Source organism: Peromyscus maniculatus, chromosome 22, assembly GCF_049852395.1.
Source record: "Peromyscus maniculatus bairdii isolate BWxNUB_F1_BW_parent chromosome 22, HU_Pman_BW_mat_3.1, whole genome shotgun sequence".
Taxonomy (NCBI): domain Eukaryota; kingdom Metazoa; phylum Chordata; class Mammalia; order Rodentia; family Cricetidae; genus Peromyscus; species Peromyscus maniculatus.
The window spans coordinates 13,756,245-13,771,700 of NC_134873.1; the positions used below are offsets into that span (position 1 = coordinate 13,756,245).

Below are 15,456 nucleotides of genomic sequence, written 5' to 3' on the forward strand. Positions count from 1 at the left end.
AAACAGTCATTAAAAGTCTCCTAAACAAAGAAGAGTTAATACCAATACTCTTAAAATTGTTCCACACAATAGAAACAGAAGAAATGTTACCAAACTCCTTCTATGAGGCTACAGTTACCATGATACCCAAACCACACAAAGATGCAACAAACAAAGAGAATTACAGACCAATCTCCCTCATGAACATTGATGCAAAAATACTCAATAAAAATTTTCAAACAGACTCTAAGAACACATCAAAACAATTATCCACCATGATCAAGTAGACTTCATCCCAGAGATGCAAGATTAGTTCAACATACAAAAGTCTGTCAATGTAATCCACCATATAAAAAAAACTGAAAGAAAACAATCACATGATCCTTTCATTAGATGCTGAAAAAGCCTTTAACAAAATCCAACACCCCTTCATGATAAAGGTCCTGGAGAGATCAGGAATACAGGGAAACATACCTAAACATAATAAAGGCAATTTACAGCAAGCCAACAGCCAACATCAAATTAAATAGAGAGAAACTCAAAGTGGTTCCACTAAAATCAGGAACAAGACAAGGTTGTCTGTTCTCCCCATATTTATTCAATATAGTACTTGCAGTATGACCTAAAGCAATAAGACAACAAAAGGAAATCAAGGGCATACAAATTGGAAAGAAAGAAGTCAAATTTTCACTATTTTCAGATGACATGACAGTATATATAAGTGACCCCAAAAATTCTACCAGGGAACTCCTATAGCTGATAAACTCTTTCAGTAATGTGGCAGGATACAAGATTAACTCAAAAAAATTAGTAGCCCTCCTATAAACAAATGACAAGCAGGATGAGAAAGAAATCAGTGAAACATCACCCTTTACAATAGCCACAAATAATTTATAAATACCTTGGAGTAACTCTAACTAAACAAGGGAAGGACCTGTATGACAAGAACTTTATGTCTCTGAAGAAAGAAATGGAAGAAGATCTCAGAAAATGGAAAGATCTCCCATGCTCAGTATTAGCATAGTAAAAATGGCAATCTTCCCAAAAGCAATCTACAGATTCAATGCAATCCCCATCAAAATACCAACACAATTCTTCACAGACTTGGAAAGAACAATACTCAACTTCATATGAAAGAAACAAAAAACCCAAGATAGCCAAAAGAATCCTGCACAATAAAACAACCTCCGGAGGCATCACAATCCCTGACTTTAAGCTCTACTATAAAGCTACAGTAATAAAAACAGCTTGGTACTGGCATAAAAACTGACATGTAGACCAATGGAATTAAATTGAAGACCCTGACATTAATCCGCATATGTAATTTTTGACACCTAATTTTTTACAAAGAAGCCAAAACTGTACAATGGAAAAAAGAAAGCATCTTCAACAAATGCTGCAGGCATAACTGGATGTCAACATGTAGAAGGTTGCAAACAGACCCTTGTCTGTCACTGTGCACAACACATAAGTCCAAGTGGATCAAAGACCTCAACATAAATCCAGTTACTCTGAACCAGATAGAAGAGAAAGTAGGAAGTAGTCTTGAATGCATTGGCACCAGAGATCACTTCCTAAATATAACACCAGTGGCACAGACATTGATAGCAGCAATTAATCAATGGGACCTCTTGAAACTGAGAAGCTTTTTCAGGGCAAAGGACATGGTCAATAAGACAAAATGACAACCTACAGAATGGGAAAATATCTTCAACAACCCCACATCTGACAGAGAACTGATATCCAGAATATATAAAGAACTCAATAAACTAGACACCAAAATACCTAACAGTCCAATTAAAAAGTAGGCTATAGTGTTAAAAAGAGAATTCTTAACAGAAGCTCAAATGGCTGAAAGACATTTAAGGAACTGCTCAACATCCTTAGCCATCAGGGAAATGCAAATCAAAACCAGTCTGAGATACCATCTTACACCTATCAGAATGGCTAAGATCAAAACCACTGAAGAGAGCTTATGTTGGAGAGGATGTGGAGCAAAGGGAACGAACTCTCCTCCACTGCTGGTGGCAATGCAAGCTTGTACAACCACTTTGGAAATCAGTATGGTGCTTTCTCAGAAAATTGGGTCTCAATCTCCTTCAATACCCAGCTATACCACTCTTGGTCATATAATCAAGTAATGCTCAATCATACCACAAGGCACATGTACAACGATGTTCATAACAGCATTATTTGTATAGCCAAAACCTGGAAACAACTTAAATGCCCTTCAACTGAATAATGGATTAAGAAAATGTGGTACATATCCACAATGGAGTACTACTCCACAGAGAAAAACAATGACATCATGAGGTTTGTAGGCAAATGGATGGAACCAGAAAATATCATCCTGAGTGAGGTAATCCAGACTCAGAAAGACAAACATGCTATGTCCTCACTCATACGTGGATACTAGATGTAAAGCAAAGGATAACCAGACTGCAGCTCACAACTCCAGGGAGGCTAGCTAGTAAAGATGACCCTAGGAAAGACACAGTGATTGCCCAGCAATGGAGAAATTGATTAAATCTACATGAGCAAACTGGGGGTGAGGGGGAAATGAAGTGCAGGGTTAGATGGGAGAGCTTAGGGGAGCAGGAGGTCCTAGTTGGATCAGGAACAGAATGGGAGAACAAGGATAGAGATACCACGATAAATGAAGACCCCAGGGGAAGAGGAAGAATCAGAGTGCTAGAGAGGTCCCAGGAATCCACAAAGATGACTCCACTATAAACTACTGGCAATGGTGGAGAGGGTGCCTGAGCTGACCTACTCTGGTGATCAGATGGCCAAACACCCTAAATGTCATGACAGAACCCTCATCCAGTAACTGATGGAAGCAAATGCAGAGATCCATGGCCAAACCCCAGGCAGAGCTCCAGGAGCTCAATCGATGAGAAAGAGGAGGGATCATACGAAAAAGAGATATTGAGACCATGATTGGAAAAAGTACAGAGGCAACTGCCAAACTAGTGGAAAAACATGAACTGTGATCAAATAGTTGAGGAACACCCATGGAACTGGACTAGGCCCTCTGGATAAGTGAGACAGTTGTTTAGCTTGAACTGTTTAGGGGGGCCCTAGGCAGTGAGTCTGGGACCTGTCCTTATTGCATGAGCTAGCTTTTTGGAACCAAGTGCCAAAGCTGAGACACTTTACTCAGCCTTGGTGCTGGGAGGAGTGGATTGGACCTGCCTCAACTGATTGTACCAGGCTCTGCTGACTCCATAGGAGACCTTGCCTTAGAGGAGGTGGGAATGGGGCATGGGTTGTGAGAGGAAGGCTGGGAGTGGGAGGAGGGAGGACAGTGGAATATGTGGTTGATATGTAAAACAACAGAAAATCACTTAATAAAAAGAAAAGAAAAAATAAAATAAATAAATATTAAAAAAATAAAAATATCATGACTTATGCATGATGGAAAGTAAGATAATTTACCTGAAGACAGTCATAGAATATTCCTCCTAGTTTAGCTATAGGCTGAGACTCTAGTAGTTGATAAAGGATTTCATGGTAGGTGTGGGCAACAGCATACACAGCATTGTATAAATTGTAACCTTCTTCACTCAGGACCATGTCAAATCTGTGTTGTGAAAACCATTCCAATGTAGTGTTGAATGAACAATGATTCATTGAACTATAGTTGGTCTCAGAGACTGAACAATTATAATAATTCCACTTTGTTCTCATCTGAGAAATGTCTACTGGATATTTGGAAGTGTTCATTGTTTGCATAAAATTCCTAAATTTAGAAACCTTGCCATGGTGGTGTGCAAAAGTGACAGTCCCTTGGAAGGGGTCAAGGCTGAAATCTCTGTTACTTGTGGTGACATCCCATTGTGAGGTGGTGACCCAGATTCTCTTTATACCTAAACATCCCCATCTTCTGAAGCTGACTTCTAGGGTAGAGTTCATTTCACCATAAATAATAACAACCTTTGCTGATGATGTCATTATTTGTTTGTCATATATTCCAGCCCTTGCTGTATATAATTGCATACTATCTGGAATCACATTCACAAAAGCTAAACAGACTCCATTTCTTTGAATTTCTTCTCTCAAGTCTGAGAGAAACTGAATTCCCTGGTCATCATCTGAGACAACCAGCCCTACCCAGGTCCATGTGAAATAAAGCATCAAAGAGACCATGGCCTTCGGCAAACATATATCCTTGTGTGCTATCTGGTAGACATAGGGAAATAGGACATTATCACTCAGGATAGGATTAAATGGTCCAAAGAAAATCTGAAGGATAAAGAACAAAGAAAGCAATAATATTGGATTATCATTCCAACGAAGGAAGTTCATTCATAGTTATGAGTTGTGTTACTCACCTTCCAGAACTCCTATAGAAGACAATAAAAATAACCTGTAGATATTGTGTTTTAGTTCTATTGGACTCTAGAATATTTATGACAAGTTTGAATGTTCAACAAAAGTTTTTCATTTTCCCCAAAATCATCTAATCTTGTAATACAAAGAAAGGTTGGTGACATACCAATATGTGATTTCTTAATTCTTTAGAATATATAGATCAGCACACACAAATTCATGCTGCCCATTCTCTGTAGAAACTTGGGATTGGCATAGACAAGCTGTTATCTCTACTTTTTACCACTCTGTCTCACCTTTGGATGTTTGATAAAGGTTGTCATTTTTATAGATGTACTCCATGATGGTCCTGTAAGCGATACATCACATGTAGATTTTCTACAGTCATAATTAGGAAGTTTTGAGACATTGTTTTGTGTTGAATGTATTTCATCGATTACTTTCAATGAATCAAAACACATGTCAGCAAGGACAGAAAATATCAAAGACATGTTAGGTAAAAGATAAGGGTTCTTGTTGATCTCTTCAGTAGCAAAAATCAATACCAGAAAAAACTCAAATTTCCTTGTTGGTATTCTAAAAATGACATAAGAGCATCATAGAGGACATTATAAATATGAAATTTTCAAAGCCATTGAAGTAAACCTTTTTCTATGGCCCCTCTAAATGTCTGTATTAATTCTATATATCCTCATGTAAGGGCATAGAAAAAGTGATTTTTAAAGATGAAAGCATTTCCAGCATTCATCTAAATAGAACATTCTGATGTAAGAGTTTTTCTCTATGTGAAAATACATAAAGGTCTTTTGTGATCCCTGAATGCCATCCATAAACTAGAATATAACCCTAGATAATCAGTGTGCTATATATTTGTTTTAGGATTGTCATTCCAGAGAAACATGAAAAAACCCATTTTATGAACCATGTATCTACAGGATTGCACTTTATCCTTTCATTTTTAAAGGGTAATTAATGAAGGATTAAAGTTTAACAGATTTTATTAACTAAAAATTTCATTCATGTATATAAAGTGTCTTGACCATATTGAGTATATCAAAAGTCATACAATAGATCCTGGCCCCCAACCCCATGTAGATATCTCCTGCTCCTCCCTAGCCTTATGCTGTTACTTAGAATTAAAAGAGATCAAGTGCATACAAATAAGAAAGGAAGATGTCAAACTATTGATATTTGCAGATGTTATTATAGTATACATAAGTGAGCCCAAAATTCTATCAGGGAACTGCTACAGCCAATAAACATGACTACAAGATTAACTCAAAAATATCACACAGGTCCTCTTATATATGAATGATCAATGGGCTAAAAAAAGCAATCAGGAAAGCAACCCCCTTCACAATAGCCACAAAAATTTAAAAATATGTTCGCGTAATTCTAACCAAGCAAATGAAAGTCCTGTATGGCAAAATCTTCAAGTCTTTGAAGAAAGGTAGTGAATGAAATATCAGAAGATGAAAAGATTTCCCATGCTCAGAGATTGGTAGAATTAAAATAGTAAATGTCAATCTTACCAAAAGCTATATATAGATTCAACACAATCACCATCAATTCCCCTAGGTAAGATAATGTAGACCCAGAAGATAAATATGGTCCATACTCATTTATATGTGGATATTATTTGCTAAACAAATGATAACCCAGCTACAAACTGTAGATCCAGAGAAATTAGGTATAGAAGACATGATGGAGAACATGTTGATTGCAATAGGAAGGAGAAATAGAATAAATAATAGGGGTGGACTCGGCATTTGCACACAGGATGCTCCTAGAAATTAAGCTTTTTATAGAAATAACCCCAACAGGAGACCTCAACCTTCTGGATTATACAGAAGATGTATCAAAGATCAACATTGGACCAATGAATGCAGATCATCAAAAGATACAGAAATACATGCTCTTCCATAGATGTGGATCTTCATCAGCCACTGAATTCGTGATAAAAAAAAATGAGCTTCTGACATGTCAGACCTGAATTTCATGCTCACATGGAATTGGAAGGATTCCTAATTATCTGTTTGAATTTAAAGGAAGAGCCTTATATAGTAGTGCTTTTTCTTTCTCTCAGTTTTTCTTTCTCTCAGTTACACCATTTGAATAACAAAACTAATTCATCTTCTGAAAACAACATCATCCACTTCAATCTTGAGGCTCTTCATTTTATTTTCTAAAGATTTATTATTTTCTTTTTAATTATGTGTATGTGTGCATTAGTGTGGGCGTATGGACATATGAGTACAATTTCTCAGGAAAGCTAGAGGCACTGGATCTCCTGAAGTAGGAGTCACAGGCAGTTGTGAGCCACCCATCATGGGTACTCAGACCCAAACTTGGGTCTTTTGAAAGCACTACACATTCTCAACCTCTCTCTCCATCTCTCCATCCCAAGAGGGTCTTTACTTTAAAATACCACATTTTGACTCAGCTACTGAGATGATTCAGATGAGGCCTTTCTCTGTCATTGGCTTTGTTCAAAACTTAAGGAAATCTGTGCCTTCCCTGGTGCTGCACTCTGGCTCCTTTGCCAGCCAGTCACTCTGACCCTGCCATGATTGCATTGTTCATGTTCTCAGTCATTTCTGTTACCCCTCATGCAAAGAATTAAGTCATGGTATTGAATTGTGAGGCCATGGTTTCTCTGTAGCTTCCAGTTAGTGACTAAGGAAGGAAAAGCTGGAGTGAACTGGTAAAAGTAATGGCAGCTATTACTTTGTGCGTCCCTTAGGTTAGGACAGAACAAAAAGAAGCACAGCAAATGAAAGTAAAACTGGCATCAGTGAGAGGCTTGAAGTCTTCCAAATTGGCAAATTAATATACATGAATAATTGTGCAAGGTTGAAACAATTATTTCTGTAACTGGGCCTTTATTTCATGAAATGACTGAAGGGATTGCATTTCAGACAGGGGTTAGGTTGAGTCTTCATATAGCAGTATTTGTAACATATCACAGCCTGTGTCACCCCTAGTCCTAATTAAGTGACACCCCCACAAAAGAAGATGAGCTTGAAATTGTGAGCTGGCTCTATATAAACATACCCATGAGGGCACATCTAATAAGCCTGCACATAATGGGTATCCAAATCAGATATGCACTCCTCTTGATATTTCCCTTGAAAAACAGAAATATGTGAAGTTGGACTGCAGTCTGAGAGTAGCAACAAGTAGACTAACCTACACAGAAATTTGTCAAGTTTCTTTGTAAACACATGCATAAAGTATTCAAAGTGCACTCGTGCCCAGCAGATTGTTTGGGGTATAACTGCTGCTCTTAAAAAATAATCAGTAGGGATTGAAGACATGAATCATGGGTTAAGAGAACAAGCTGCTCTTCTAGAGGACCTGTGGTCAATTCTTTTGTTTTGGTTTGAGTTGTTTGTTTGTTTGTTTGTTTGTTTGTTTGTTTGTTTGTTTTTAGAGACAGGATTTCTCTATGTAGTTTTGGTGCCTGTCCTGGATCTCACTCTGTAGACCAGGCCAGCCTCAAACTCACAGAAATCCACCTGGTTCTGCCTCCTGGGTGCTGGGATTAAAGGTGTGCTCCATTGCCACCTGGCCTGTGTTCAATTCTTAGCACTCACATAGCAGCTCACAACTGTCTGTAACTCCAGTTCCTGGACCTACGTAGACACCAGGCATGCATGTGGTGCACATACAGAGATACAGAAAAAAACACCATACAGCTAAATAAAATGTTATTTAAAAAAAGAAAGAAAATAGCCAATAAATACATTATACCCTCTTATTGGAAGTTTAAATTAAAATATGTAACCAAGTTGTTTTTTTAATTGGTGAGTATTGTGTAGTTCTAGATAACCATTAGGCTGAGACAAAGTAAGTTAAATATTGCCAGAAGTGTGTTGTACATCACATATCACATTTCTTTGTTTTCTGTCAGAGGTGCAGGGGTGTTTACCATAGAGTCTTGGACATGCTGGGCAAGTGCTCTAGTTCTGGTCTTCATCTCCAGCCAGAAAACTTCAATAGGATAGAAAATCTTACTGCTGTTTGATGGTCCCAAATAATCTTAGAGAGCAAAGCCACTGCCCAGATGGACAGAGCAGGGGATTGGTAAGAATGAGCTACACAGAAGCAGACTGTCCTCTGATCACATCAGTGGCTTTGGAGATTCCACTAACAGACTTGCTCTGCTGTGGATGAATTTCACAGAGAGCAGATTCCTTGATGTAGTTTTTCTGTTAACACAAAGGAGCAGGAAGAAGTCCGAGTTGAGATACCTCAGGAGAGAAAAGCATGTGAAAACTGCCAGCCCGTGAGTGTGATTTTGCCTTTAAAGCAAGTGAGCAAGTTTAAAAATTATGAAAGAAACACCACCTATTAGTCTTGTGTTAAACAAAAAAAATTAAAGCCATTCAGATGTGACTGGAGTCCCAGACATTTCCAGAGCACCTCTGAGAACTGGTAAGTGGATCAGCTCTGTCCCATATGCTCTGTAGTCTTTGCCAGAGCCTATGGATTGTTCTTCTGTGCCTTCAGGAGACAGGATCAGGTGAACTCTCTGCTGTCAGCTAATTTCAGATGTAGCTTCTTGCCAGGACTAAAACCTTTATAAACTCAAAACTATCATGAAACTATCACAGCCAATGGAAGCTCTATTTTTCTTTAATAACATCATCACACTTCAAAGTGTGTTAAGTTGTTAGTTCTTAAAAGGATTCTGCATATATGTTCACATGTGCATTCAGATACAACCAACAATCTTTAGAACTGTATGTATTAATTCATTAAATGACTTACACTGCCAAGCTAATAAAATGAGATCATGCAAATTTATGTTTTCATGAAGCCCTTATTCCTCCAAATACCAAAATTTTTACATTAAAAGTTTTTGGTGTCATGATTTTACATGAAATAGAACTCTTATCTTAACTTTGGCCCATTGTGAGTAGATTTCTAGCATGGCTGTTATAGTAGTTTAAGTTTGGGCTGAGTTTTCAGGTTCTTGGCCTCCTCAAGGATCTGTAATAAAGGCTCAAACACTGTAAACATACCAAGGAAGTTTACTTTAAACAGAAGACTGATTAGAAAAGAGGCCACATGGGATAACATAGCCCAGGGCTCCAAGTTGTTGTTGGGGCTTCTTTTCATGGGTTCTCAGGAGGAGTGTGCTTAGGAGGGATGTAGTTTGTATGGTTCTCTATTTTGACTGACAGACTAAAGTATATAACTACTTCTGTACTGTGCCTGTCCCCAAACTGTATCTGATTTTAATCATATGCACACTGAATGCTCTGTAGTCATAAGACGGTTAGTCTTAATAGGGGATTATCCATGAAAGTTCACTTGGAGGACAGTTGCTTTTATTATGCACTCAAAACTAGTTCAGTCAAGGTTGGCTTTGTTGCAGAGTAGAGACCAAAAGACCACTCACAGTGACCAAAGTGAGAATTGAGACTGTGCATTAACCCAGCTGGCAACTGCCTGGAAAGCAGCACTGAATGCATTTTACAGGGCAGTTTTAAAGGGAAAGAGCACAGGAAATCTACATCCTGGTTGTCAGGGTGAAGTAAAGTAAGCATGCAGTTTATCAGAAGCCAAAATTATGTAGTTAGCTGGCATATTTGGACCCAAGTTTCTAACACAGGGTTGAGTACTTTTTCATGAGACTTCATAACAGGAGTAGAAAAGGTATACTTAGTCTTAGGGTTTTTATTGCTGTGAAGAGATACCATGGCCACAGCAAATCTTACAAAGGAAAAACATTTAATTGTGGTGGCTCACTTATATTTCAAAGGTTCTGTACATTATTATCATAGTGGGACATGGCGGCCTGCAGGCAGACATGGCTAGAGAGGTAATTGGGAGTCTTACACATCTTGCAGGCAACAGGGAGTTGTTTGACTTACTGGGTGGTATCTTGAGCATATATGAGACCTCAATGCCCACCAACAGAGTAACATACTTCCTCCAGCAATACCACACCTACTCCAACAAAACTATACCTCCCAATAGTGCCACTCCCTTTGGGGGCCATTTTCTTTCAAATCACTCAGTGGAAGGGAGTTAAAGGGGGTGTCAGTTTCAGATTAAAACAAAGGTTGACCCAGTTGAGACCAGATGGAGGGATCATTGCTCTGTCACAGGCCTTCCTACTTTTATACCTGAATATAACCAGAATATGATTTAATAGAATGTTTAATTCTGATGGTTGTTAAGGGGAAGACAAATGTATTCTATTGTTTAGAGTGGAGTGTGTGCACAGTACATACAGGCTCACAGATGACCAAGTGCACTATTAGAAGGGGGGTCTGCACAGCTCAAACTAAAGTCCTTGGTTGCTCGATGTGGGAGCCTACAATTACTCAGTTTTCCATGGTGACTCGGTTTGAATCTGAAGTCCATGCTGACCCAAAAGAGTTGCCCTTGTCTCTTAAGAAGCTGTGGGAAAGGGCCAATAAAGCACCTGGCAAAGTACCCATTATCTAGCTAATGCAGGCTAGATAGAGGCACATGATAGAAAGAAAGATATGTATCCCTTAATTCAAGGACAGAGTAGGGATGAGGTTATTTTCTTATGGTAGTGCTTGGCTGCTTATGCTGTGTAAAATGCTTGCTTCTGCCTTTAGTTTGTATATAATCAAGTGAAGCAATAAACCTGGGGTTACTTGGTATTGACTGACAGTCCACTTGACTCTGAAAGAAAAAACAAAGAACCTGTACTTCTCAAAATTAGAAAATCTAAAAGAAATGAATAATTTCTGTGATAGATACCACTTACCAAAGTTCAGTTATTACAGATAAATTTCATCAGACTTTCAAAGGCAAAATTTATTTACTCAAATTATTTCACAAAACAGAAACAGAAATAAACAAAAAACATTGCCAAACTCATTTTAGGGAGCCACGGTCACTTGGATACCCAAAACAAAAATGAATTCCACAAAGAGAATTATAGACCAATTTCCCTCATGAACATAGATGTGAGAATGTTCAATAAAGTACTCATAAACCAAATCCAAGAATACATAAAAATATCATCCAGCATGATCAAGTAAGTTTCATCCCAGAGATGCAGGGATGGTTCAACCTAGGAAAATCTGTCAACATAAACCACTATATAATCAAACTGAAAACAGAAACCCATGTGATCATCCCATTGGATGCTGAAAAAGACTTAGACAAAATCCAACACCTCTTCATGATAAGTCTTGGAGAAATCAGAGATACAAGGACAGACTAAACATAATGAAGGCAATTTGCAGTAGCCGTTAGCCAACATCAAATTAAATGGAGAGAAACTCAAAGCAATTCTGCAAAAATCAGGAATAAGACAAGGCTTTCCACTTACTCTCTCCATATCTATTCAATACAGAAATTGAAATTTTAGCAGAGTAATAAATCATCTGAATTAGATCAATGAATGCAAATCAGAAAGGAAGCAATCAAAGTATTGCTATTTTCAAATGATGTGATACTATACATGAGCAAATAAAAAAATTACCAGGAAACTCATATTGCTGAAAGACACCCTCAACAAAGTGGCTGGATATAAGATTAACTTCAAATAATTAGTAGCTTTCCTGCATACAAATGATAAATAGACTGAGAAAGGAGTTGGGGAAAACAACAACATTCAAAGTAGCCAAAAACAATATAAAATGCATAGATGCAACACTAACCAAGCAAGTGAAATGCTTATTTGACAAAAACTTTAAGTCTTTCAAGAAAGAAATTGAAGAAGATATCAATGGAAAGATTACCTATGTTCATATATCAGTAGAATTAAAAATGGCCATCCTACCAAAAGATGTATACCAGACTCAATGTAACTCCATCAAAATTCAAACATAATTCTTTAAAGATCTTGAAATGACAATATTCAATTTCATATGGAAAAGCCAAAAACCAAGAAACTGAAAAAAGAGAAATTAGGGTATAGCCTTGAATGCATTGGAGCAAGAGACACTATCCTAAACAGAATACCCATAGCACAGTAACTAATATTAACAATTAATAAATGTGACCTCATGAAAGTGAATAGCTTCTGTAAGACAAAGAACTAAGGACACCATCAATAAGACACAACAGAAGCCTAAAGAATGGGAAAGATTTTCAGCAACTCCACCTTGAATCACGGACTAATATCCAAAATAAATTAAGAAGTCAAATAACTAGATACAAACAAAACTGTAGATGAATTTCTAAAATGGTCTTATTAAATAAAAAACATGGAGCCAAATATAGGGGTGAAATCCTTAGATCAGAGAAATAGGGAAAGCCAATAGCCAACCTTACCTGACCAATTTTGCAGCTTCCAAATGCGAGTTACTTCCTGCCTACCCACACTTTTATTGCCTTGCTGTTCTGCCCTCTCATTGGCTCTCTTAGCCCAACTACCTCACTTCCTCTTCCTACACAGCTCTGTCACGTTCTGTCTGTCAGTACAGACCTCCAGGTCTCTATGGTTGATACTGGGATTAAAGGCATGTGTCACCACACTTGACTCTGTTCCCTAGTGTGGCCTTGAACACATAGAGCCCCTGACTGCTAAATGACAGGATTAAGGGAGTGTGCTACTACTGCACAACTTTGTTTACTTAAAATGGCTTGCTCTTTCCTCTGATCTCCAGGTAAACTTTATTAAAACACAAGTAAAATATCACCACATTTCAGCACCAACAAAATATCACCACAAAAAAAACAAATAATTCGATTTAAAATTGGGGTACAGATCTAAACAGAAAATTCTCATCAAATGAATCTCAAATGGCTGACAGACATTTAAAGAAATGTTCAACATCCTTAATCAACAGAAAGTACAAATCAAAACTATTGTGAGATTCTATATTACACCTGTCAGAATGTAAGACCAATTACACAAATTGGAGCTCATGCTGAAGAGGATGTAGAGCAAGAGAAGAATTCACTGATAAAAGTGAAAACTTGTACAGCCACCTTGGAAATCAATATAGCTGTTTCTTAGAAAACTGGGAATCAATCTACCTCAAAATTCAACAATACCACTCTTGGGCATATACTCAACAGATGCCCTCATCCTACACTAGGACATTTACTCAACTATGTTCATAGTCAGAGTTTTCATAGCCGCCAGAAATGGTAAATGACACAGGTGGCCATCAAGAGGAGAATGGATAAAGAAAATGTGGTATATTTACCCAATGAATTATTGCTAGGTGCTAAAAAAAATAGCATCATGAACATTACAGGCTAATGAATGGAAGTGGACAAAACTTGCCACGAGACCATCCAGAACAACAGAGTATGTTCTTATGTATATGTGGATATTAGCAGCTAAGTAAAGGATAATTATACTACAATCCAAAGACCCAAAAAGGCTAAATGAGCAGAAGGGTTCTAGGGGATCATATGAATCTCCCTATGAAGGGGAAATTGAATAGATTTTGCATGTGGACTGGGAGTGGGTGGAGATGTGAACAGGAGGGATCAGGTGAGGGACAAGTGAATGGAGGGTGAAAGTACGGAAAAAGACAACTGGAATATTGAGCATTTAGGGGGCTGTGAGGAAAACCTAGAGCCCTAGAAACATCCTGGATCCTGTGAGGGTGACCCTAGCAAGAAATCCTAGTAATGGAGGATATGGATCCTGAACACACCATCTTCTGTAACTAAGCTAGACTCTTAGGAGTAGGACTGAAACACCAACCCACACACAAAAACTTAAGCCCACACCTGTGCTACCTGCAAGATTAGTTGTTGCAATGGCAATCCAGATCTTCTAAGAGGGACGAACCAATGATTGGTCTATGGTGAGGCCCTAGCCATGAGAGATAACCCATGATAGATACTTCCTAGATGGCCAGGAACTGCAAGTTGGATGGCTCAGAAACATAGAGTAAAACTGAACATGACTGACAGAAAGAAAGAAAGAAAGAAAGAAAGAAAGAAAGAAAGAAAGAAAGGAAGGAAGGAAGGAAGGAAGGAAGGAAGGAAGGAAGGAAGGAAGGAAGGAAGGAAGGAAGGAAGGACAAACAAAAGAAAGAAAGAAATCTAAAAGGAAGGATATCAATGAAATGATTTCTAATGTCATTCTGCTATACCAATAGAACAGTGTAGCTCAAACATCATTAGAGAGACTATCTCCTGCACCTGATGGGATAAGATGCAGATACCCACACCTGAAAAATAGGCAGTTAGTGAACCCTGAAAAAGAGGGGGAGAAAGGATGTAGGACATAGAGTGATCAAGGACACCAGGAGAATACAGCTCATAGAATCAACTAAGAAGGGCTCATAGGGGTCACATAAACTGAAGTGAAAATCACAGAGTCTGGAGGGTCTGTGCTAGGTCCTATGCACATGTTATGATTGTTTAGCTTTGAGTTTTTGTGAGACATTTAACAGTGAGAGTAAGGGTATGTCTGACTTTACTGCCTGCTTCTGGGACCCTTTTCCTCTTACTAGTTTGCTTTGTCCTCCTTGATACGTGTGTCTGTGTCTAGTCTTAGATTACATTTTGTCCACTAAGTAAATATGATAATTAAGTGTTCATCAAATGTTTTGTTTCAATTGGTAGAGATGGAAAGGTTAATTATGCTTATCATTATACACTATTTATATGCAAATAATTATGTGAAAGATCTAAATGCTATATTATGTGTGTATATATTTGCTTAAATGCATTTTGTAATAAAGTATAGGCCATGGTAATAAGTTTTGAAAAGTGTCATTAATGAGAATTTCCATTATGAAGCAGAATATCAAAGATGAGCCAACAGAAATGCAAACCCTGGTGACCTGACACTGAAAAACAATAATGTGAAGCAACCATCAGAATCAAAGTGTGCACAGTACACTAAGGCTAACGGTTACAACAGATTCTTTAAAATTCCCATGAGAAAGCACAGAGAACCTCAGTAAGTGGATAAAAAGGTCCAGACACAGTATACAGCAGCAAAGTTGAGGAATATCAATACTGTGTCCCTTCTATCTCTGCTCTGCATCTACCAGTGTTAACATCTGACACATAGGATCTGAAAACCTCATAGACAATTTGCATCTACTTTTCCAGTAAGAATATATTAGTTCTCCTATAATTCTCTTAATGTTGTATTTGTTCACTAATTAAAAGGAATATTGATCACCTATCTGATATTAATCATGCCCCAAAACTTGTGTGAAAGTGAAGCAA

General features: G+C 37.9%; 1 protein-coding gene across 1 annotated transcript in view; it reads right to left on the reverse strand.

Annotated features, from left to right (window-relative positions):
• LOC102922927 (vomeronasal type-2 receptor 116-like) overlaps positions 1-15,456 on the reverse strand; it is a 181,590-nt gene that overhangs the window by 25,700 nt on the left and 140,434 nt on the right. The window contains exons 5-6 of the mRNA XM_076559458.1: positions 4,608-4,887; positions 3,418-4,224 (exon numbers count right to left, since the gene is read on the reverse strand). Of these exons, the coding sequence (XP_076415573.1) occupies positions 3,418-4,224; positions 4,608-4,887 (1,087 nt within the window). The remainder of the gene's footprint in view (positions 1-3,417; positions 4,225-4,607; positions 4,888-15,456) is intronic.